We start from the raw sequence: 25,069 nt of genomic DNA, 5'->3' as shown, positions 1-25,069 counted from the left end.
TGTTATGCTTTTCATATAGGTAACTAACAGATTTGTTTTGTGCTTTTAATACTTTTTTTTTAATAATACACAGTAAACTCTTACATTGACCTGTTTTGAAATATACAGGATGTTTCCAGGCTGGTGTTACTAACTTTCAGGGATGATGTGGAAGGGCACATGTATCAATTTGAGATAAGGAACCCTGGTCCGGAAATGACTGAGTCAAAAGTTATAAGCAAAAATAGTTATATGGAAATGAAATTGTAATTTGGCATGTGCCCTCCTTCCCTTAACCTATGGAACAGTCGTGGAAAGATGGTATGGGCTGGATGTCTCCTACGTGGATACTTGGCCCGATACAATCTGTGAGCTTGTCTACTGTTCCATTGGCTCATCCGTATTCAAAAATCATGTCTGCATATTCCGCTCTCATGTACTCCTCCGTTTCACTAGGGCTGATCGACTGGACACTGCAACTTGTACACATACACTGCTGTCTACAGACATGCATATCAGAACCGACTATGTCCGTTACACATTACGCTATCTGCGTTGCTTTAGTGTAGTTTCCTGTCCTCACTCCACAGACAGCACACTGAATGGAATACTGTAGGTAGACAATGTAAACAACGTCAGATGAATACAATATGTGTAAGAAGTACAGATAAATACACATAAATAATGTATAGAGGAATAAAATTATTTCATTTCCACACAACTATTTTTGCTTATAACTTTCGACTCAGTCATTTCCGGACCAGGGTTCCTTATCTCAAATTGATACATGTGTCCTTACGCATCATCCCTGAAAGTTAGTAACACTAGCCCGGAAACACTCTGTATAAGATGTGACATAAAATTGAATTTCATTAAATTGAAGAAAGTAAACGAAATCACGGAAATTGAACAAAACTAAACACATACTTGCAATGTATCTTGAATGAGTACTTTTGTTGGACTGCTATGTAGTAGTGTGTTACACAAGCATTAGCAGTGATCTAATGGAGCATGGTAATTGTTCAATCGCCAAGGTCAGTTTATGCTAGAATATTATATAAAAATAATTACAATAGTAAAGGTTCACTGGATTACCTTTCTGTAACAGAATGTTGATGGTTCTAATTCGGTTGAAGGGAGTGGATGGTTGTTGATAAACCTTAACATGGCTTTGAATAATTTCGAGGGAAAAATTGTTCTGGGGCCGGGTATTGAACCCGGGACCTTTGGTTAAATGTACCAACGCTCTCCCACTGAGCTACCCGGGAACTCTACCCGACACCGATCCAATTTTTCCCTCTATATCCACAGACCTCAAAGTGGGCTGACATCAGTCAAGCAACCAACATTTGAGTGCACACTAACTCTGTGTGACTTTAAATTGTGGTTTTCTGTTACGTACAGTGACGTGTATTATGCAAATTAAGCTTTCAGGAATAACTCCCTGTAAAGTTGATTTGAATAATTTGGATCGGTGTCGGGTAGAGTTCCCGGGTAGCTCAGTGGGAGAGCGTTGGTACGTTTAACCAAAGGTCCCTCGAAATTATTCAAATTAACTTTACAGGGAGTTATTCCTGAAAGCTTAATTTGCTTAACATGGCTTTGTTCAGAAGTAAATTAAACTTCTTGGTGCCTGAATAGTACTGTTCCAGATAAACTATTTCTTACTTATGGCATAGCTGGTTGGTTAGGTTTGTAATATCTTTATTTGCAGTCTGTGAAGACCTTTCTGTGCTTTGTTCATTTGGCAGTGTGAAGAATTCCATTTCCAAGCGAACTTCTTTATTCATCTTTCGTAATCATTCATTTCATAAAAATAAACTATGTCTTGGCAATTACGTAGCCACCGGTATAGCTCAGTCAGCTATTGCGCTTGCCTGTTGATCCATAGTTGCGCTCAGGCTCGGGTTCGATCCCCACTTGGGCTGATTACCTGGTTGGGGTTTTTCCGAGGTTTTCCCCAACCTCAAGGTGAACCATCGGCCTCATCTCACCAATCCCATCGACGCTAAATAACCTAGTGGTTGATACAGTGTCGTTAAATAACCAACTAAAAAAAATTGTGTTCCATTATAAGTGTAGGTTTTATTAATAGTATCATAAATTAAATTTTTTTCTTTGGTTGAAGGAATTTATTCAACAGTCTACTGTGTATTTTTTATTTCTTTTTGTGATTTCATGCTGTACCTGATTTTCTGTGATTGTCTTAGATATGCAATCGTAAACAAATTTTAGTTGGCTGTCTTTGTATTGTGCTTACAAGAAAAGTACTGCATCTAAGTGACTTTTACCAGTTTTACTGATCTCTCATATTAAATGCAATGTAAAGTTATAGTTTTTTTTTTTTTATTTCCAGCCTTTACAGTGATTGGATTATGATGAAGTTTTTGGGTTTTACAATCATGAGTGGAAATTTAATCTCTGATGATTCAGAATTACTTACTGATTCCATCATAAGGACTATAACTTGGTGCCAGAAATGTGCACATAGTCTTTGAATTCATTGTGCTTGAGTAACCTAAGAAACTAAGAAAAACTGAAACACAGTAAAATTTACTGTAGACAGGATGATTCATAAAATTATATTGCACTTACAGAGCTTATTTCTGAAGCCATTTCGAGTAAAATAGTTCATGTGAACTTGTGTAAGTGTCACTATATGATTTAATAAATCTGCCTGCATAACTTTTGCGAAATTTGCAGGATCAGTTGAAATGAAATTTTGAGTGATAACATTTGTTGCAGTATTTATAGTCAACAAACATATTGCTTCATCATAATTCAAGACATTGTGAACTACTAGATGTAGAAAACAAAGTTTGCTTTTAGCTGCTTCTTTTAGTGCAGAAATGTTATTCATGCATTTTTGTTCTTTATATGAGAAGTAGTGTCGAAAATTAGAGTATATAGGAGATAGCAGTATTTTCATTGCAACTGCATTCCACTGGTGAATGATGATACAGTAGGGCTAGCCAAAACTGGCTCTACACCTCTTAATCATAGCCTCTTTCTTTGTCATTTGTAAGTGAAAGATATTTCCTTTCTTTTCCACTGTTGCAATAATATTTCTCACGTCACATTCACATGGGCCAAATCAAGTAAGTTACAAAACCTTGCTGAGGTGATAGCAGTCATATCAACATGACAGCAGTTCAACAAGTGAACATCGCCCTCATTGCACCCATGGAGTGGAGTGGAGAAGAGATGAGTATTTGTGAATAGGCAAGGGAGATGATTTGGAGAACAAATATCATTCCCCTCAGTCCTAATGATACTTGCAAATCAAGATTTCAGGTATAACTCCCTGTAAAGTTGATTTGAATAATTTCGAGAGAAAAATTGTTCCGGGGCCGGGCATCGAACCCGGGACCCTTGGTTTAACGTACCAACGCTCTACCAACTGAGCTACCCAGGAACTCTACCCGACATTGATCCAGTTTTTCCCTCTATATCCACAGACCTCAAAGTGGGCTGACGACCGTCAAGCAACCAACTTCGAGTGCACACTAACTCCGTGTGACTTAAATTGTGGTTTTCTGTTAACGAACAGTGACGTGTATTATGCAAATCAAGATTTCAGGTATAACTCCCTGTAAAGTTGATTTGAATAATTTCGAGGGAAAAATTGTTCTGGGGCCGGGCATCGAACCCGGAACCCTTGGTTTAACATACCAACGCTCTACCAACTGAGCTACCTGGGAACTCTACCTAACACCAATCCAAATTATTCAAATCAACTTTACAGGGAGTTATACCTAAAATCTTGATTTGCATAATACACGTCACTGTTCATTAACAGAAAACCACAATTTAAGTCACACAGAGTTAGTGTGCACTCGACGTTGGTTGCTTGATGGTTGTCAGCCCACTTTGAGGTCTGTGGATATAGAGGGAAAAATTGGATCAGTGTCTGTTAGAGTTCCTGGGTAGCTCAGTTGGTAGAGCGTTGGTACGTTAAACCAAGGGTCCCGAGTTCGATGCCTGGCCCCAGAACAATTTTTCCCTCGAAATTATTCAAATTATCTAATGATACTTGTGGCTAATCCTGCTGTAGTATACACTAGTTTTTCTCCACGAAAGTTAGATTTAAGCAGGAACACAAAATGCTAATTCAAGAGCACTGCATGTAAACACAGCACTGAAAGCACTAAAGCAAATCAAGCTGCATGGAGAAATGTCTTGTGAGCATTTTTACAAAATTCAAAGAAAACTGTATCACAGGGATACAAATACAGAACAATTTAAAAGGCTCGTACATTTTTATATCTACAGCCTTCTTGCTGAGCATTAAATGGGTTCTGGGGATTCGAAATTGTCAAAGAGAATGGAGATGATGGAAAACCTTACTGTGATATTCTGTGGGAGGAAAGACAATAGAGTTTTTAGTTATGTGACATAAGCCAACAGAGTATTCAAGGTGACCTGCATCATGGAAATTCCCGAATGTTGCAGAACTGTACTTCAATATTTTAAATTCAAATTTAATTGTTATTAGTAATAAAATACAGTAAAACCTCGATAAGACGCGCCTGCTTATTAGGCTATCCCGTGTAATACGCTTTTATTGTCCGGTCCCTGCACATTTCATATATAAAGCCTTTATAAAATATCCCATTTGTTGCACTCAAGTCCCACATAATACTCTGTTTTTGTGGAATATTTTCGATGTAATTTTCAGCAATGTACCGTAACAGCAATGAAACATCTTGGTCATTGAACTTACTGGTGCCATTAACCTGAAAAGTATTGGTATTCGACCCTTTACCTGCGCATTTAAACCTTCATACTTCATACCTTAGTATACCCCACAATGCGAGCAAATGCTGGGTAACTTTCGTTGCTGGACCCTGGACTCATTTCACCGGCATTACCACCTTCATTTCATTCAGATGCTAAATAACTTAGATGTTGATACATTGTCGTAAAATAACCCAATAAAAAAAGTATACCCCACCCTCTTGTTACGCTCTCTTATTCGACTCCTTATCTGTGTGGTTAAAGCCTACATACAGTTACAATACCTCACCCTCTTGCTAACCCTCTCTCTCTCAAACAGCATTCCTCACTCGGCCGTAATAAAATTGTGGAAATTTTTGCTGCGCAGTTTGTTGTCCTTTTGTGTATTGAAGTGTCTGTGAATGTGATTACAATGAGTGTTAAATGAACAGTACTCTTATTCAGAAACAACTTTCTGATTCATTAGGAATCCCATCATCGACATTAAGAACGATGATAAAAAATCGCGACTCAATCACTACAGCTGCGAGTCGGGAGGATGTAATCGCAGAAACTGAAGTGTGGTAAACATGAGGACTTGGAGAACACGCACACGGCAAACAACTATACATGGCTTCTTTTTTTTTTTTCGAAAGAATTAAGTACAGTACATATTGTAAATGTCTTTGATATACAGTACAGTAATTACATAATGGAGTAATACTGTATTACTTTTCATGAATCATGTATTTCAATAAGGAAAAATGCTAATACAGACGTGGACAAATTATTATCAAAATTGACGATTTTTATGATAATTCTGTTTACAAAATTTGACTTTTCAATTTAGACTACAGTTGACAATTTTGCATATTTCCATCATTATAGTAGACATAAATATGCAAAAATGTCAACTATAGTTTAAATTGAAGAGCCAAATTTTGTGAAAATACATAATAAAAATCTTTAATTTTGCTAAAAATTTATAAATATGCAAAAATGTCAATTGCAGTCAAAATTGAAGACTCAAATTTTGTAAAAATATGAAATAAAAATCTTCAGTTTTGCTAATAATTTGGAAATATCCAAAATGTGAACTGTAGTCCAAATTCAAGAGTTGAATTTGGTAAAAATATATAATAAAAATCTTCAGTTTTGCTAATAATTTGTAAGTATGCAAAAATATCAAATGTAGTCCAAATTGCAGAGTCAAATTTTCTAAAAATATACAATACAAATCTTCAATTTTACTAATAATTTGGAAATACGCAAAAATGTCAACTGTAGTCTGAATTGAAGAATCATATTTTGTAAAAATATATAATACAAATCTTCAATTTTGCTAATAATTTGTCCACGTCTGTAGATACTCTATATAAAAGTCAAAATTAATATACCCGCCTAATACGCGTTTTACACCCGGTCCCTTGAACAGCGTCTTATTGGGGTTTTGCTGTAAGTTCAAAATGATCACTTTCTTCAAATACCAATATAGTATGTACTACTGGAATTCAGTTGGACAAGCTCGGACGCAAATTGGAATGAAAACACAACTGTGAACATATTATTAAATATGCTGCAAGAGTGAGCCATTCTGTGTTTCATTAACACTAACTGAATGTCACTGTCGGTTTTACTTCTTATTGTCGAGATGTGGGAGGGGAAGTCAAATGATTCAGACTTTTAAAAAATCGAGATTTAACTCTAAAGGAGTTGGCAGGAGGTTGTATGGGAGGAAGAACTCCATGCTTATATCAGACATCACCAACTCATTGCATCATACTCCACTGCTTATTGCTCTCTGCACCATTCCAGTGTTCAGTGCAAACAAAGGAAATGAGTCAGACTGTGGCATGCTAGAAATATGGGAGGATCCAGAACTCAAATGCATAGTTAAGAAATTAATATACTTCTAAAGGCTGGTTCACAATAAACCGGGAACGAGAAGCAGAGGACGTGAATACGAAAATTTTTTATTCACAATAAACCGAGAAAGTAGACGACTATGCATATCGATATGTATGTCAATAACGATATGTAAAGTCGATATTACGCATTCTGATGTTATTTGTGTATAATTGACCAATGGCGTTCTCTCATGAGTACAAGGCAGCCAACATAAACACAGGTTAACCAACTTCGAAATTTCAACTGAAACATTTCATTAGGTACGGTACTTAAATATGCCCATGCATCTTTATTATCACAACCTATTTTAAGTCTACCATAACATAAAATAATTAGAGAAGAAACATTTGTAATAGAACAAAAATGAACACAACAGTAGTTATTGAATTGAAGCATGCATATGTAGTGTGTAATACAACCAATACAGTAATAAAATATGATTCGCTTCCGATCGTGTTCAAAGATGCAGCTATTGAAAGCCACGTATTCTCCTTCATTTTCTCATCTTTATACGAGGCGCGCCGCTTATCGTAAACGTGAGGATTTTCCTCAACACTCAATATTAGAATCTCATCAAATAAAAATTTGCTCCATGATGCACAGCACAGAACAAAATAATGCATAGGTTATGTCACGGTCTTCTTGCTACAAAATATACGACGACAAAATAGCTTTTAGATGGCAATAGAATGAATCTAGTGGGCTGTGATTGGAAATGTGAACGCCAAAGTTGAAACTTGCCCAACTCTCCGTTCCCGATCCCGGGCTCCGGCAAGCTTTTCATTAATTGTGAATGCTCACATTTAAATGTATACATTTTAACAATTTTACCGTTTTCGTTCAGATTCTCGTTTCCGGTTTACTGTGAACCAGCCTTAACAAAAACTATTTTCTAACATTTGAAATGAAAATGGTAATTATGCAATAGAATAACCAGCTTGGAGTGTGATGTAATATAGAGATTCAAACTGTACCCTTGAAATACATTCAGTGATATTGTAAGGTTTGGAACCAAGTAATAATACAGACGTGGACAAATTATTAACAAAATTGACGATTTTTATGATAATTCTGTTTACAAAATTTGACTTTTCAATTTAAACTACAGTTGACAATTTTGCATATTTCCATCATTACAGTAGACAGAAATATGCAAAAATGTCAACTGTAGTCTAAATTGAAGAGTCAAGTTTTGTAAAAATATATAATAAAAATCTTCAATTTTGCTAATAATTTGTAAATTAGCAAAAATGTCAACTGCATTGAAGAGTCAAATTTTGTAAAAATAAAAAACAAAAATCTTCAGTTTTGCTAATAATTTTGAAATATCCAAAATGTCAACTGTAGTCCAAATTGAAGAATCGAATTTTGTAAAAATATACAATAAAAACTTTCAGTTTTGCTAATAATTTGTCAATATTCAAAAATATCCAATGTAGTCCAAATTGAGGAGTTACATTTTGAAAAATATACAATACAAATCTTCAATTTGGCTAATTATTTGGAAAAACACAAAAATGTCAACTGTAGTCTAAATTGAAAAATCATAATTTGTACAAATATATAATAAAAATCTTCAATTTTGCTAATAATTTGTCCACGTCTGTAATAATAGTAACAACATTGCTTCTGAATATGAAGAGACTTAAAGTTATTCCTAAAATACAGTACTTATTGTTTCACTTTGTGCACTTGGAATTACTTTGTCATCTTTTGTTCTGAATATGCTTTTCAATATTTGGTGTGATGTTCTGTGCACTACTAAGTCAAACGACAGATTTTAAGTTTTCATCCAACAACGTGCTTCATTTTCACGGTTTAGCCACTTTTATTAGTGAAAAGAGTGCCTCACACAAATAAGTAGAGCCAGATATACACAATATTCTTGCAAAATGTCTCTGCAGTCTGGGAAAATTTTCTCTCTGAAAGTGTGAATAGAACTGCAGTAGACTAAGTCTGGTTTGGAACTGATCCCTTAATTCAGTATCATTCTGCAAATCAAACACTTCTCATTGTAGTTCATTATGAATGTCGTGATAATTTGCAGAAAACATGTGACGGTTCTTCAGCTACACCAAAATTAAAAAATAAGGGACTTGGAAAAACGAGAATGAATTCCAGAAAAAAAGAAAAATTTCAAAAAATTACCAAAACCTCCCTTTATGCCATTATCTCTTAGATAAGAATTAACAGGAAAACATTCAAGAACAAGAATAGTCTCTTTAATTACAATCTCTATTTTAAAAGGGAATTAACCAAAAACTTCCAACCATCAGTTGCAACATCTCCCTACATTATAATGTCTCTCAATATAGACTCAAAATAAACCTTCAGGGAAAAGAACAAGTAACCAAAACTATTTCATTGAATAGCAAACCCTTTTACATAACTTTAAAGAAACTCCTAAACCATTCCTGTCTCATATCTCACAGCCACAGCCTATAGTTCCCGGTGTATACTTATCGGATAGGATCCTCAATTTTTGTTGCCTGATCCGTCCAGCTGGGCTACTTCTGCCTTCTTCATCGTCGTCTCGAGCCAGTCCCACACTGCCTTCACGTTCGAGTCACGATCACTCCTCTATCCCCCTCCCCTCGAACATTCGAGGTGGAGGTGGATTGACGCATGCGCACGACAATAACTAAAGTTTTTTGATACACCGGGAATGATGTTACAAAATATATATAGAGGAAACAATAACTAATTTTTTTTTCATTCTGTCGGATAACAATAAAAGACAAGCATACCGTAACAAACACTGGAAACTCTTTTTCAAATTTAGTCACATATTGAAATCTTACTGTCAGCATGGGTAGTGTAATTGGTATAGTGTTGGCATTCTGTGCTCGAGGTTGCGGGTTCGATCCCAGCCTAGGTCGATGGCATTTAAGTGTGCTTTAATGTGACATGCTCATGTCAGTAGATTTACTGGCATGTAAAAGATCTTCTGCAGGACAAAATTCTGGCACTCTGGCAACCTCAGCAGTTGCGAGCATAGTTTAATCATATTTAAAAATAAATAAATAAATAAATCTTACATAAAACTCCTTAGTTATCTAAATAATGTGATGAAGATTAAATTTCCTTGCTACATTCAGAATCTTGTGATATACGAAGCATTTTGTAAATGGGAAGGTATCCTCCCAGTCTGGATTGAATGTTGGAATCAAAGGTCTGCTCCATGTCGCAGGACTCAACCATTCTGCAATTTCCAGTTTGCATTGTTACATTACTCAAATGGAAGGAATGAGCTTGTCATAACACGATTACTCTGCACTGCACTGGCACACAGAAACATGATATGGCGATGTCTACCCTGTATTTACAGCATATTGATTAATCCTGGCTAAGAATTATGGTGTTATGGGCAAAAGCAGGAATTTTAAAGTAGCTTACTTTAATGGGAGAGAATGGTATTTTTTTTTAACTTTTTTCCTATTTGGTGTAAAATATTAATTTTTTGTATGTAGAGAGCTCATGGCTATAGCAACTCAACCAAATATATTTTCAAAAAAATTTTTGGGAGCCAGATTTGAAAACAAAAATGTACCCAGTGCAGGATTTTACTAAACTCGATATATCTAAGCAATTTTTAAAGATAAATTCAAACAGTTTGTTACAATTTATTTGTAAAAGCATGTTCTACAAACTGTCTATAACAGAATTTTGATATTAATCCCTACATTTGTAAAATAAACAATTAGAATTTAATAACATTTTTTTTTTATTTTCTTTCTTGCAGACAGACAGACTTATTTTTAAAATGAAATCAATTAGGAAAATTCTGTTACAGAGAAAAGTTTCCTAGTAGTCTACAGAATGTGTATTCTAAATTTCATACATATATATTTAATACTTCAAAAATTATATCGATTTTTGTCTGGCAATGTAGCAAAAAAATAAAGTTCCAGAAACAGCAATCAAAGGGAGTGTGATTTAATAATCCAGAGTGCAAGAACTTTAAAAATGGCGTCTCAACATCCAATAAGAGCACAGATATCCACAAAATGTTATACAATGTACGTATTCCACACACATCACAAGAGATTTTAAAGAAAAATTTGGTTTTGAAAAAAAAAATGAAGTTCCAGAAACAACAAACAAAGGGCGGTGTGATTTAAAAATCCAGAGCGCAGGAAGTTTAAAAATGGCGTTTCAACATCCGATAAGGGCACAAATACCCACAAAATATCATACAATATATTCCACACATATCACAGAATATTTTAAGGAAAAAATCTTATTTTTCGAAAATTTACTCATTTTTCACCAAAAAATACCATCCTCTTCCCTTAATATAATTAATTATACTTTCTCATTACACAAGATATACGGCCCTATAAAAATTGATGGTTAGCGCGTCTAGCCGCGAAACCAGGTGGCCCGGGTTCAATTCCCGGTTGGGACAAGTTACCTGGTTGAGGTTTTTTCCGGGGTTTTCCCTCAACCCAATATGAGCAAATGCTGGGTAACTTTCGGTGTTGGATCCCGGACTCATTTCACCAGCATTATCACCTTCATCTCATTCAGATGCTAAATAACTTTAGATGTTGATAAAGCGTCGTAAAAATAACGTACTAAAATATATATATATATATATATATATATATATATATATATAAAAATTGATTTCGAGAATTTCATAGAAGTACATTTTTTCATCATTCTTGTGTACTTTCTGTTTAAACAATATTTTCTCCGCGACTAGTGGGCTAATTTTGTTCGTATTAAAGTGTATAGTAAGTATTTGGTGATTTCGTGTGGGAAGTATTGTACCAGTTTAAATATTATAGTGCAAATAAAATGTTCAGTCCATAACATCTAGAAAATAATGCCTAGATTCTAAAGCTTCTTGAGACAGTTTTGTATATTTATGTTATTTGAAGTTGTTCAATTCGTAGTTATTTTCTTTTTCCTGTACAGCTTAGGGTATTAGTCCATTGTAAACTTCATGATTTTAGCCATATATTGAGAGTTAACAAGATTTCTCGTTTCCCTTGGTTTGTACTGCACTGCACTAATTGAAATTGTGTCTTGATATCATTATGTTTGTAATTTTAAATATTGTCCTTAAGTTTCGTTTTATTCAGTATTTATTTATTTTCTAATGGCAGGTACATTGATGTAAAGACAATTAAGGCATGGTTTGATAAGTTCCAAATCATGGAGAATGTTAAATGACAGTCTGGCTCAGGCAAGAAATGCACGTCTGAGGAAGCAAAGTCAATTCATGGGCACCTGAAAGATTTCCTCTTTACAGGCATACAAACGAAGACTTTTATGCACCAAACATAAATTAAATTAACAGTAATTGTGTATTAAATTAAAATCGTTAATTGACTAAATGTTTTGATCGATCAACAGCACTAATTTAAATGAAATCATTTCCCCAGATCTGTGTTTCTGGAAGACAGTTCATTTTCAATATAATTACACTGAAAAAAAGAGAATTAGAAGCTACGTCCTTGCCATTCACTGTTTTTGATTGTAGTAGCTGTCACTACATTTTTTTTTTTTTGGACTGTTATAATTTTATGTACACTTAGCGGCAAAAAGAATGGGCCGGCCGACAATTTCTAAGTTCCAGAGACATAACATTGCGCATGCTCGTCTCGTCAAAGCCGTAGTTCACTAGGTAATACATAATTAAACCATTTAAATTTGCTGTATTTTGTTTAAGAGTCTGAAATATGTAATAAAATCGAATGGCGGGTTGATTCTAGATACACCAGGGCCCTTGAATAGTGAAATAATAATAAAATTGATAAATACAAAATCAACCGGAGCGAATATGAACAAGAAAACCACGTATTATGCCGAACTAGTATTAACAGCCACAGTAGCATAAGTCGTTACGGCACTGGTGTATTGAACACGTTGATAGTAGTAGCTCAAGGTTCGAATCTCCCCCAATCTTCTTTTTTTTTTATTACAATTTTCCATCATATGTGTCTCGCAAAGCTATAAATTATATGGCGATATCTCTTAGAATATGCCCAAACTCTAATAAATAATAAACCTCCCTCTCTCTTTCAAGCAGTACTGGTACCTGTTAATACAACGGAAAACGATATCCAGAAGGAACACTTTTCTTCCAGCAGGATAATCATCCGATACACACCGCCAACCGGATTCAAAGATGGTTTACGAGGAGGCGTGATGTCGACCCAGTCGTCTGGCCTCCAAATTCACCAGATATGAATCCGATTCAAAATTTGTGGGCTGCAGTCAAAAGGATTCTACGGTGTAATTGGGCACAACAACCACCTGTTAGGACACCTGAGGAATTGTGGGACAGAGTTCTAGATGCGTGGTAGGAGATGGCCAAGAATTTAGACCTGTTCCATAATCTTGTGGACTCCATGCCACGCAGAATGAGGGCAGTTTTGACGCAGGTGGTTTGTGGACGAGATTCTAGTCCCCACCACAGGCCTTGTTTTGTCAATATATTAAAAAATTGTTTGTTTTTGTTAATTTAATTATTTATTTGCGTTTGATATGCGTCCGGTTTTTTAGGATGTGAAACAAGTATTTTTGTTTATACAGGCCAGGTCTCACCTATTAATAGCCCACAGGTGATGGGCAATAATATTTTTACAAGGCAGACATAACGAAGTTTGTTAACAAATGCCATTTCACATTTAAACTAATAAATTAAGTAAAAGTTAAAATAAAAAGAAAATAATAAATTTACCATACCGGGAGGCGAACTCACTACCTCTGGTACGGATGTTAGACTTCTTACCACTGGGCCACACACTGCTCGTAAGGTTTACTACATTATAGACGGACGACTTTCAATGAAGAGACACCACAGCAATGCCTTTTTTTTTTTTTTAAGTAGGTTATTTTACGACACTTTATCAACAGCTCAGGTTATTTAGCGTCTGAATGAGATGAAAGTGATAGTGCCGGTGAAATGAGTCCGGGGTCCAACACCGAAAGTTACCCAGCATTTGCTCATATTGGGTTGAGGGAAAACCCCGGAAAAAACCTCAACCAGGTAACTGGCCCCGACCGGGAATCGAACCCGGGCCACCTGGTTTCGCGGCTAGGCATGCTAACCGTTACTCCACAGGTGTGGACTGCAACGCCTTGCAATGGGTTACGTTTACACGAGTGAACCGCACGCTAAAACTTAGCATTTCTCTCGACCAAGAGTCAGCCCATTCTTTTTGCCGCTAAGTATACATATACTTATGTTTTTTATTAAATTGGTGATGTATCCTCATTTTTTTTTTCTTTTTGCATTGCTTGCTCTTCTAATATGAACTTGGTGCTTATTAAGAGAATACATTATATTATGTAAGTCTGGCTGGCTCCTATGTCTTATTTGAATACCAATGTTGTAGATTTATTGCTGCAAAATGGAAGTATATTAATTGATGCACTGCAAGACAGATGGGTCAACGTTATATATGAGTATTCAAAAATATTTTTCTTTTCAGCATGTGACATTGAACAATTGAAACGATTTGCATCAGGCGGTTACTGTGATGAATCAACAATAGTTTACCTGCAGCATCCCTGTGTCGTTCTTACTGCACTGGAAGTGTTAGGATATCAGGTTGTTGCTTCTTCATCCACATCAATCAAGCAAGACTATAATGAATACATGTGGACTATGAGAAAAGAATTTGCAGAACCTGAACCCATGGTTACCAAACCAAGTAAGCCTGTTTATTTGTTGGTGATGTCTGATATGTAGAGATGTGATTTTTTGCAATGGTTAAAAATGTGAAATTCGTCAAAAGCACATTAACATACGCATTTTTCATAATGCATCAGTTTTATACTGGTTTTGAATCTGTTACAAAATCCCAAATGAATTAAAACTCAGAAATTTATATGCAGGGTGTCTACTGGTAACAGAAGTGACTAATTTACACATTTGGTAACGAAAGTAACGAATTTATATTATTTAAATAATTGTGGGTAACGAAGTTATGCATGTTGTTGCTCTTCACTTGTTTAATCTTGCCTAAGGTGCAGCTGAAACAGCTGCACTTGCAAAAGCAAATGTTAATGGAAGAAAAAGCTGAGGAAATGAAGATCAGAAACAAGTCTGATAACTGAACGTAAGATTACTGAAATATTATTAGTTTTTTTTTTTCATCGTGCTTATGAGTAATTATTAAGTTGTGGTACCTAAAAAGTAACTTTTTTTGTTTACGTTATTTTCATTTCATAAAGATCTTAAAGTTTGTTTTTTTTTGAAAAGATAACCAATTTTCACCTTGTAGATATTGGTAATTTTGATGTAGAACACATTATTCACAACACTGGAGAATAATGACGTAGATTGTTTTAACACTAGAAGGACCAACCGGTCATTTTGATCCATTTTGACATTTAATTTATTTGTATCTCTCCTGTGTATTGGCTTATCAAGTTCGTTCTTCCGGCCTTTTATTGAATCTACTCTCTGTAGGTCCCCTGAAAATTTCAAGTCCCAAATATTATTATTTATGGGCGAAACAAGTACAGCTACCTAGAAGGACCAACATAGGTCATTTTGACTGGTCTGCAATCTCTTATTTTCATGCAACTTTAAACTACAAATATTGCCGTTTTATTATCATCTTTCACCATCTAACAATGAATTCAATACATTATTGCCGTGTGGCAAGTTTATTGAATGTATGCGGAAAGTCTTTCGAATTGCCGAAAATATTGCCTTTACATAGACTGGTTGATATTTAAAACATACGAATGACAATAGGGAGTTTATGTATGTGTGTGTTTATTTACACTGCAAGTGGGCAAGCACAGTGGCAGTGGTATACACAACATAAACAATACACACTCCTGTTGAACTGTTCTAAAATGCATAGATATCACAAATGCAAAATGTGTAAATATTGAACACATTTTTAATTTTAAAATGCTAAAAGTCACTACCTCTACTTGTATGACGTTTCTGCACAGATTTCTAATACTACTATTTTTAACTTAATTTTTTGTTTTCTATTTCTGCAGCTGTATACGATGAGGATAACAAAAAGAATTGGGAGTTACAATCGCATAAATAGAAAATCATTTGGAATATTCACACTGGTTGTAGGAGCAATAAAGCATGAGAGAGTGAGTTTGCATGTGCTTTCATTGGGTTAGTGGATTTTCAGTTGCCATGCTGGCTGTTGAATCCGAGGTTCATGGGTTGAATCCTGGCTGAGACTGATGGATTTTAAAGGGTGATACAACACTTAGCATGGCTTCCTTCAAGAAGGAAGTTAGCATGGAGGTTTGTGTAGTAGATTTATGGCACGTGTAAGACCCTGTTCCTGATAGAGAGGGGCTGAGAGGGAAATTCGTTGACCATTTCTTTCCCACTTTTAATTATGACCCTGAACAACTGCTATATAAAAGCACTGCTGCTTTTATTGCCACTCCTCCTTTCATTGGGTAGGCATATATCAGACAGCTTTGCATTATCTAGCTTTTTTCGCCCTGCACAACATAATATTACTGTATGTGTGCCTCACAAGAGGAAATTGAAGGGTTGATAGCAAAAACCGAACATAGTACAGTTCTCTTCACTTCATTTCAAGCGGCATCTATTGACATAATTAGTTTCTACAAAAACAGGATTTGTGCCATTGAAATGAGTGTTTGAAAATGTAGCATTTCCGCAAAAAATTGTATTAGTCCAACTGCTTTATAGCAGCGTTTCTCAAACTATGGTCCGCGGACCACCTGTGGTCCTCGAGGTTTGCCCTTGTGGTTCTTCAAAAAAGACAGAAGAAAAAACAAAATTCAAACGAATTGCGTATTACAATCAGAGATTGGAAATTACACATAGCAATCGCTTTCACTTTTTCTCCCAGGACTGACATTTTATGAAATTTATTACCTTACCCGTCTATTGACTTCCTACTCTACTCTCAGCAACAAAAGAGGGATTTAAAGCACTATGAACGTGGTGTTTCTCGCCAAATTTTCCCTGCACTTCTGGTGCTGCACCTGTAACCCAGCCTCGGACCACCCGAATTCATTGCAGAGGACCAAAGTACCGAACCTTTTCATGTATTTGTGACTTTAAATCTTTCTTATGTGGCACACGCTAGTAGTTGTCTATGTCTCTATTAAATAGCGCCCATTATACATAATGAAAAACTGGCTTCGATCCGGATCTTTGAATAGAAAGGAACATGATAATACGCTTCATTTAGGCTCTGCTAATAGTTCAGAAGCTGTGTGTGTGACGATATTAATATCAATGATTCTAGTGCCATTAAAGAAATATCTAGTCATTTAAATATAGTCTAGAACAACTGTGTAAGAATCGACAGGCTCTCAGTTCACACCTGTGGAGTAACGGAGAGCACGTCTGGCTGCGAAACCAGGTGGCCCGGGTTCGATTCCCAGTCGGAGCAAGTTATCTGGTTGAGGTTTTTTCCAGGGTTTTACCTCAACCCAAGATGAGCAAATGCTGGGTAACTTTTGGTGCTGGACCCCGGACTTATTTCACCGGCATTATCACCTTCATCTCATTCAGATGCTAAATAACCTAAGCTGTTGATAAAGCGTCGTAAAATAACCTACTAAAATAAAAAAAAATAAATCGACAGGCTCATTCATCTCACTAATGTGAGTACCAACATTTATTTTTTTTAGTTAATATGTTAAAGATTATCCAAAATCTAGTAGCCTTGAATTATTAAAAAAAAAAAAGAAAATAAATTTTCTTCTATTAACATTAACTTAATTAGCTAATACTAATACAACATTAATTTAATTAAATTAATTTTAATTAATTAATTCTAATTTAAAATAGAAGTATGCTGGCATTAAAGTATGTTACAAAATTACAAATTTACTTTCGAAGGGAACAAGAGTAAGGTGGTCTGCGGAACTGTTCTAACTTAAAAAAGTGGTCCCCACTTCAAAACAGTTTGAGAAACGCTGCTTTATAGCATAAGACAAACTTATCGGTTCTTGTTAGAAAATATCATGAAGATGACATTAATGTTGTCTTCTTTTGTGTCATCACCATATTGGCTGTTATTGTCGGTATTATTAGTTAAATATTTCGTTTTACAAATGAGTGGTCATCAAAATGAACCAGATCCAAAAAAGCAAGTCATCAGAATGAGGAGAATGTTGGGGGTTAGAGGATGACAATAGGAATGAGTGTGATGAGTGAAAACAGTTATAATAGTAATAATTTTTATTGAGCATAGTTTATTGTGTAGTTATTAGAATAATTATTTTTCGGTACTTGATATATCTGACGTGCCAAGAATTCAAAGACTGAAGGACACAAATTTAGAAAGAGGAAAATATAAACATAACAGTATTGTTTCTCTTGTTCAAGAAATCGTTTCAACATTAAGTTTTTAATTTAATAAAACACTTATAAAGTATTTCTTTGTATGTTGATACAGTTGACAAAATGAGTGAAACATGATTTCTTATACTTTTTATCAATTAATGTTGCACATATAAAATTTTCTGCAAAAAGTGGAATATTCCTCCCCCCCCCCCCCCCCCCAAGAAACCATATGAAAGAAAACAGTGAAACTTTTCACCAAAGTTGGTAGATATATGAGATAATAACAGTAATAATAATCCGTGGCGCTACAGCCTGTGAAGGGCCTAGACTGACCAGCCGGCTGCTGGCCTCATGCCCACATGCCCAAGCAGAGGTGGACTATCCAACCAGAATGGAGGTATCGTGTGGTTAGCACGATGATCCTCCTAGCTGTTATAGCTGGTATTTGCAACCGGATTTTGCTACCTATCATAGCTCCCCAAGTGCATCACGATGCTGGGTGGGCACCGGTCCCATACACTGGCCAAAATTTCATGAGAAAATTTCTTCCTCCGTGAGGACTCGAACCAGCGCACATTCCGTAATGCAAGTCCTAGGCGGGATGCCTTAGACCGCAACGAGATATATGAGATACCTATATAAAATATGTCAGATTATTTTATTTTATGAGAAACGTGGGGGGCAGTTTTTTTCGTTTTCTAAAAAATTAATATTTTGGACTTGTCCGGTTTTTGTTATCAACTGCTGCTATCAACTTGTTAACTAAAATGGGGAGGTGAGAAATCTGCTTCAAAAGTGGAATTTAAAATATCTAGATTGTAGATTTATACAGCAAGTCGTTTTTTAAGTGCATCAGTAGACTCTTGTGACTTCAGTGTGGCACTCTACTGGTTACACTATTTGCACTTAGGTGGTGGCATTGGAACACTTTAACTATAAAAATTATACAGTATCGAGCTTGCTTCTGAGCAATGGATTTTTAGATGTAAGATAATCCCGAGAGTAGTTTACATACACTGAGGAAGTATAGATCTTTTTTTGATTTGATGCATGCAAAAGATCACTTTTTTCATGAGCAAAGGTGAATCATAGCAAGAGTTACATCCATATCTACCATTATCCTATTTTCCATGTTTTTTTTTTTTTTTTTTTTTTTTTTTTTTTTTTTTTTTTTTTTTTTACAGAGGAGGGATCCGAAGGTTTACACTACAGCCCGAGCCTTATTGTACTTACCACCCCTATTCTTGTCAATGATTGAGTAGCCGAGCAGCTGTGCTCTTGTACAAATACAGCATGCTGCATCAAGATTTGCCTTGTTCTGATATTGGGATGATGATAGAAGCTTTTTGGTTCTTCATTTTATGTGTTGCTGTTTCTAGTTCTTTGTAGCAGAAATCATAAAAAAAAAATTATCATCCAATTTTAGTTGAGATTTTTCAACATTTTTATATTTCTTAATGTCCAATTTCAGTAGTTTTTGTTCTTTCAGGTTTATTTTGATGCAAAAGTTGTGTTAAAAATGGATGCAATTTTTTAATCTTCTGTGATCCTTTTATTTGTATATACAATAGGGTGTTTAGCGTAGCTTTGTCTTTCAATCAATCTTTAGAGCTCTATTACTGTGTATTACAGGGTAGTTGAATTCCATTTGAGATGATGATAGTATGATAATTGAGCATGATTAACAGAGTTTGTTTTATATTGACGAGAAGTGTCCAGTAAATTTATATTGCAGCCTAGTAAATCAAGAGCAGGGTTATTTCGTAAAACAGGATATCTGACTTTATTTTTCCTGTGACGGAAGTCGTGCTAAGAATTTTAATCACACTTACAAATCATCACTCTCAGGTTTGATCTTGAGAACATCAGTTCTAATGGCGAATATAATAACTATTCAGTCACTGAGGACAGCTATGCTTGTACTTGTGGTATGGGAACTAAATGCATTCTTTCTTTCAGAATTAAAGCAATAGTGAAGAACATGTCTGTATCAACATTCTATTACGTGGCAGTGAAGGGCTCTCTGCATGCAAGTGACTGTTCTGTCTTTGGCCTAATTCCAGCAGAAGTTCAAGCTTTAGCAAAGAGATATCCTTCTTCTATTGAAGTCATTAATGGAATGTTAATTAAGGGTAAGATTTTATCATATCATTAGGGAGCGGATTTTAATGTGCTAAAAATTTTAAACATATTTATTTTTTATGTGCTAAAAAGTACAAAAATATTTGCTAAAGATAAAAAAAAATATATATATATTTTTTAAATATGACAAAAATACCTTACTTAGCTTGGAAAAAAAAAATGTTACTATGTACTCACCAACCACACTTGAGTGCTACTAGTTGGCCGAGAATTGCAGTGAACAACAAAGATCATTTCCAAATTCTCCATTACAAATGCATGCCGATTATCTCTGAACAATGACTTATACTGTGAAAACGATCTTTTCACATCACAGGACATCAGACATGCATATTTAAAAAAAGGAATGTCACAAACACAAACACCGTCAGTTTCACCTACAGACACACCCTCCAATACTTGAGCAACTTTACACATTTTGTTATATCCACTGTTTTTCCGAAACACATTCTGGAATTTGTCCCTTAGTACTTCTACTTCTGAACCTGGTAGCGAGACTAGTTTAATTTCCATGGCACGCACCTCCCTGTTTCAGACAACAGGTTTTTGGATGTTTCGAGTTTTTTTATGATGTCACACAAAAAGCTTAGATTTCCTAATAGGAAAGGCAAATCGTTTTTTAAATAACCATCTTTCAGTATATCTTGAAGGATATTGATTGACGAAGCCCGATAACAAGGGAATCACAACAAGACGTAATGCCTTACTTGATGGACACGAGCGAGAGGCGAGAGATTTGTTTCAATTAAATAATGTTCATACCCGAGCTCTTATCTGTTGTGTTTCACAAACGAAGCGTGGAATGAAATCATCTTCAGCAACAATAAACATTCCTAATTATGTGTTGCAAGATCTCTACTTCTTGTCCATGTTAATTTATTCTCTAATAATAACATTGATATGCTGCCTAGCAGTTCTCAGAACTTGTGGCAATACTATTACAAAAATGGATCACGGATACACCACACAGCACTTAGAAACACGAAGCAACCATGAATTCTTAAAAAGATAGGCTAACGTATTTCCGAGTGACATAAATGATTTAGTTTTAAAATGTTTAAAAGTTCTTGTAAAAAATTATTTAAGTAAAAACACTCCCAAGATTTATATGTTTATAATAGATTTCCTGAAAATATGTATTTACATAATTTTTTTGTGAAAATATGTGTTTTTATGTGAAATAAAATTCTAGTTTTAAACTTGAAACTTCATGTTCGGAATTTTTAACTTTGTTAATTGTGTTTTATCACACGCAAAAATAATATTTAATTACATAGAAATCCGCTCCTTACATATCATAGTCTCTTATTTGCTGTATGGGTTCATGCAGGATGCCCAGTGAAAAGGTAACCGAAGATTGTATACAACGTATAACATTAAAAACACGAAAGAAAAGTGAGCATCGGACTTCAAGAGAACTCTGTATAGCTCGTAGCAATGTTCAACGCATGATTGACAATATTCAGGTATTCCATGAGCTGAAGGAGCCAGACTTCATAGCACGAGTCCAATAGTCTGGCTCCTGACGAATGTGATGTGCTACTGAGTGGGGTGAAGGGTGTGCAAGTAGCCTATTAATGTGTGTGACACTTTCATTTGAGGGATAAGATGACACACTAAATTTCTGGAGTTTGCTAGAGTGTCGCTATATAAAAAAGTTTGGAAAGCACTGGTCTAGAGTATGGGATCGACAGTTGGGATCCTAACAAGATCAATTATGTTTTATATTTTTAAACATATGAAAATATAATAAAGTCTCACCAGCGAATAGGGATTATAAAGAATGGACCCTTCACATCGGTACCTTTGATGTAGCCAGACTGATTTCAATGACCTTCAAGCCAGCTAGAGCGTGAGATTCTGCTTTCTCCCTAGAGTTGGCGCTGACATCACACCAGCTAGCAGTCGACACAGCGGAAATATAACACATAATTAATACATCTAGGTACATTATGTACTCAAATAAAATAAATTGGATCCATAAACTAATAAATCCGTCATTAACTGTAATGTCTAGACTCTAGAGTTCCTTTATAATGAGAGTTGAGACGTTGACCCCAACAACAATTAAAATATGTAATGATGTGATAGCACTGAAAATGGAAAAACAAAACTCTTATGAGAAGTAAAACCATATACCTATATTATATTATATAGAAATATTAAACGAATTTGATACATAATTTTATAATATGTTATATTATTTTATAATATAATTTATTATATCTGAAATATAAAAAATTATTATTACAACTAGTTTACCACTGAGAAATAAGGAAAAGCTGTTAACTTGAATTTATTTGAAGCAAAGCGTTACTGGATTATGCAATATGGTAGGCGATGTTTGGATCCTGTGTCTCAACTCTATACTCAATTATTATCGTAGCGTATGCTCGATTACACTAACCTCTAGCGCTTGAAAGTGGAACTAAACGCTGGCGCACAGAGAAACAAAACACAGGAAAATTTGCTCAGTGTTCATTCTTTATAATCCCTATTCGCTGGTCTCACCTTCAGATAAACCATTGTAAATTTTTATGCTCGACCATGCCGAAATGTAGTAATTATACACCTGGTAGTAGCCCTTTAATGCACCTCATTAAAGTAGACCTATTCATTATAATTCAGTTGTTCAGCCAATGAGAAATCACCATTGTACCATTATAAAACCGCAAGTATCGATTATTCTCGGATATGCAATCGAAAGACAATTAACGAAAAGTCACGGAGGCTGGAAATCCAATACTATCGCAGAAGGTTATGTTCTGTTACTATAATAATTAGCGTTAATTGTAAATAATATTCAAATAAATTCAATTTGTCATGTCGTTTTTCAATTCTAAATCAATTTCCAGGTTATAACAAGACTAATCTTCATGTTATTCTCTAGATTATATCAAGGTCAATGACATTCATGCCTCGGAAAAAAATCAATACTTTCGCGTCTGCGCACATCTCACAATTCAGGTCAGTTCTGCTCCTCACTTACATAACCATAACATGAAAACTTATGAATAATTTCAAGTTAGAAATATGGTCGAGCATAAAAAGTCGTATGAAACTTGCCTATATTGGTAATTAAGACGGTCGTATGAAAATTATGAAACTCGCTTGCGCTTGTTTCATAAATAAACATACCCGCGTCTTAATTACTACCATTATAGGCTCGTTGCATAATGTACTAATGTGGCATCATAATAATGTCAGTTCCTAAAAGTTATTACATCATTCATCTTTCCGCTATACTTTGCTTTAATTATATACATCAGTTAACTCATTCCAAAGATGTTATAATAATTATTCATATTATACTGTAAGCATGTGGAATTCGGTAATTTTAATTAATACTTCAAAAAACGCCGTTAAATAAATTAAAATAAGTCATGTCATTATTTTTATGATGGCCTGAAAATAAACATACCGGTACCATTATATTTCATTACTTCCAATATATAAAGTAAACCTTCCCCTTCCTCCTGTCCTACTGCTTAGCCCTGTGTAGAGGGCAGCACATTGCATTTGACTCTTCTTTCATATCAACCCCTTCCACCCCCATTGCATCGCAATTCAGTAATAACTGGTGAAACCTCTCCTAACGGACACCTCCAAGATACGGACACTCCTCATATACGGACAGATTTTTAAGTCCCAACTGAAATAATATAGAAATAATGATAAATTAAACTCTCGTTTACGGACACTCTCAGTCACGGACACGGACAGGTGTTTCGCAGTCCTAAAGCTTGCTTTACCTCCTGACTGCGAACAGAACTTGGATTTCAAGACCTAATGTGTTACAGTAATGGAAAATTTAGTTTTGAGAACTGTACAGAAATTCCTTAACATGAAACATAATATAAGGGTCTCGTAGGCTACCATTAGCCCAGCCGGGTACCCCTTGTTAACTGGAAGCTGGAGGATAAACAAAGTTATAAAATTTAACCTGTCTGATGGGTTCAAGGTTTCCGCTCATCAACTCTTAAACTCTTAAAATAAACATTAAAAACTATGGAGCAAAAAAAAATAAAACTGGACATTAGCCATCAGTGTATAATAAAATTATCTTTCCCTTTAATAGTAACAGTATAACTACAGATCTCATTTTTTTTTTTAATTATTAAAATGAGATCTGTAGTTATACTGTTACTGTTATTTACATATAAGGGTTTAATATCATTAACGGTAATATTTATGTACCGTTCATTATCTTTTTTATATTAGTATATGTAAGGTCCTATTTTAAATAATCAATTATTGATAAATAGATTTAACATACATATATTTTTATATAAGTAATATATATTCTAATAATTTAGATTTATATTAATATAATCGTATATATATATATTGTGAAATTGTATTCGACACATGATAGGGTTAGTAGGATTATTCTCTTCACTTCAATCAGTTGTTCTGTTTCTAGAGACATGGCACCTGAACGTAAAGGTTAAGTTGAAAACTGTAAATTACAGTACTGCATAACTGTAGACCTAGAATAAAATTGCATGGCACAGTACTGTATTTTCCTTTTTCAGTTTTATCTACTGTAGTTCAAAGTTGCAAAGCATTTATACTAGTACAGTATACTGTATTTAGAATTAAACTACAGTAATAAATTTCATTTAAAGCGCGAAGGGATAAATAATGCATTATTATAAATTCACTGTTAGATTGGGGAACCTCCCTCCCAATAAAGGACACCTCCCAGATGCGGACAGATTGTTACGTCCCTTCGATGTCCGTAAATGAGAGGTTTCACTGTATTTATTAATATGGTGTCTCCTATTTTCACATTGTAATCTAATCGTCCTTAGTAATGTAATAGTTCGTACATTATATGACTAAAATTATTTTCAATGTTGCAGGTCCCCCTATCCAAGTTATAAACACTCTGAGTGAACTGGGATATAGGGTCGTGTGCAGCACTGGAGAGGCAGAAGTAGTGTGGACACTGCAGAGAGAAGTGTGATACAACATGCCGCACGTCGTGGTGAAGGGGAATGTGGATGCCACAGAAACAAAAGTGTTTGGACTTTCACAGAAAGAGTT

General features: G+C 35.0%; 1 protein-coding gene across 7 annotated transcripts in view; it reads left to right on the top strand.

Annotated features, from left to right (window-relative positions):
* LOC138707307 (uncharacterized) overlaps positions 1-25,026 on the top strand; it is a 28,899-nt gene extending 3,873 nt beyond the window's left edge. For 5 of the 7 annotated variants that reach the window (XM_069836620.1, XM_069836622.1, XM_069836625.1 and 2 more), the window contains exons 3-4: positions 14,052-14,273; positions 24,886-25,024. In XM_069836620.1, the coding sequence (XP_069692721.1) occupies positions 14,052-14,273; positions 24,886-24,989 (326 nt within the window). In that variant the 3' untranslated portion in view covers positions 24,990-25,024. Of the gene's footprint in view, positions 1-14,051; positions 14,274-15,582; positions 15,688-19,837; positions 20,011-24,885 lie in introns of those variants that run through there. The other 2 variants (XM_069836635.1, XR_011334188.1) reach the window with 2 other exon arrangements.
* Positions 25,027-25,069: the final 43 nt, after the last annotated feature.

The sequence above is a fragment of the Periplaneta americana genome, chromosome 1, assembly GCF_040183065.1.
Source record: "Periplaneta americana isolate PAMFEO1 chromosome 1, P.americana_PAMFEO1_priV1, whole genome shotgun sequence".
NCBI classification, from domain to species: Eukaryota; Metazoa; Arthropoda; class Insecta; order Blattodea; family Blattidae; genus Periplaneta; species Periplaneta americana.
The sequence above is the reverse complement of the archived record's forward strand: the minus strand, read 5'-3'. Positions and strand labels throughout refer to the sequence as shown.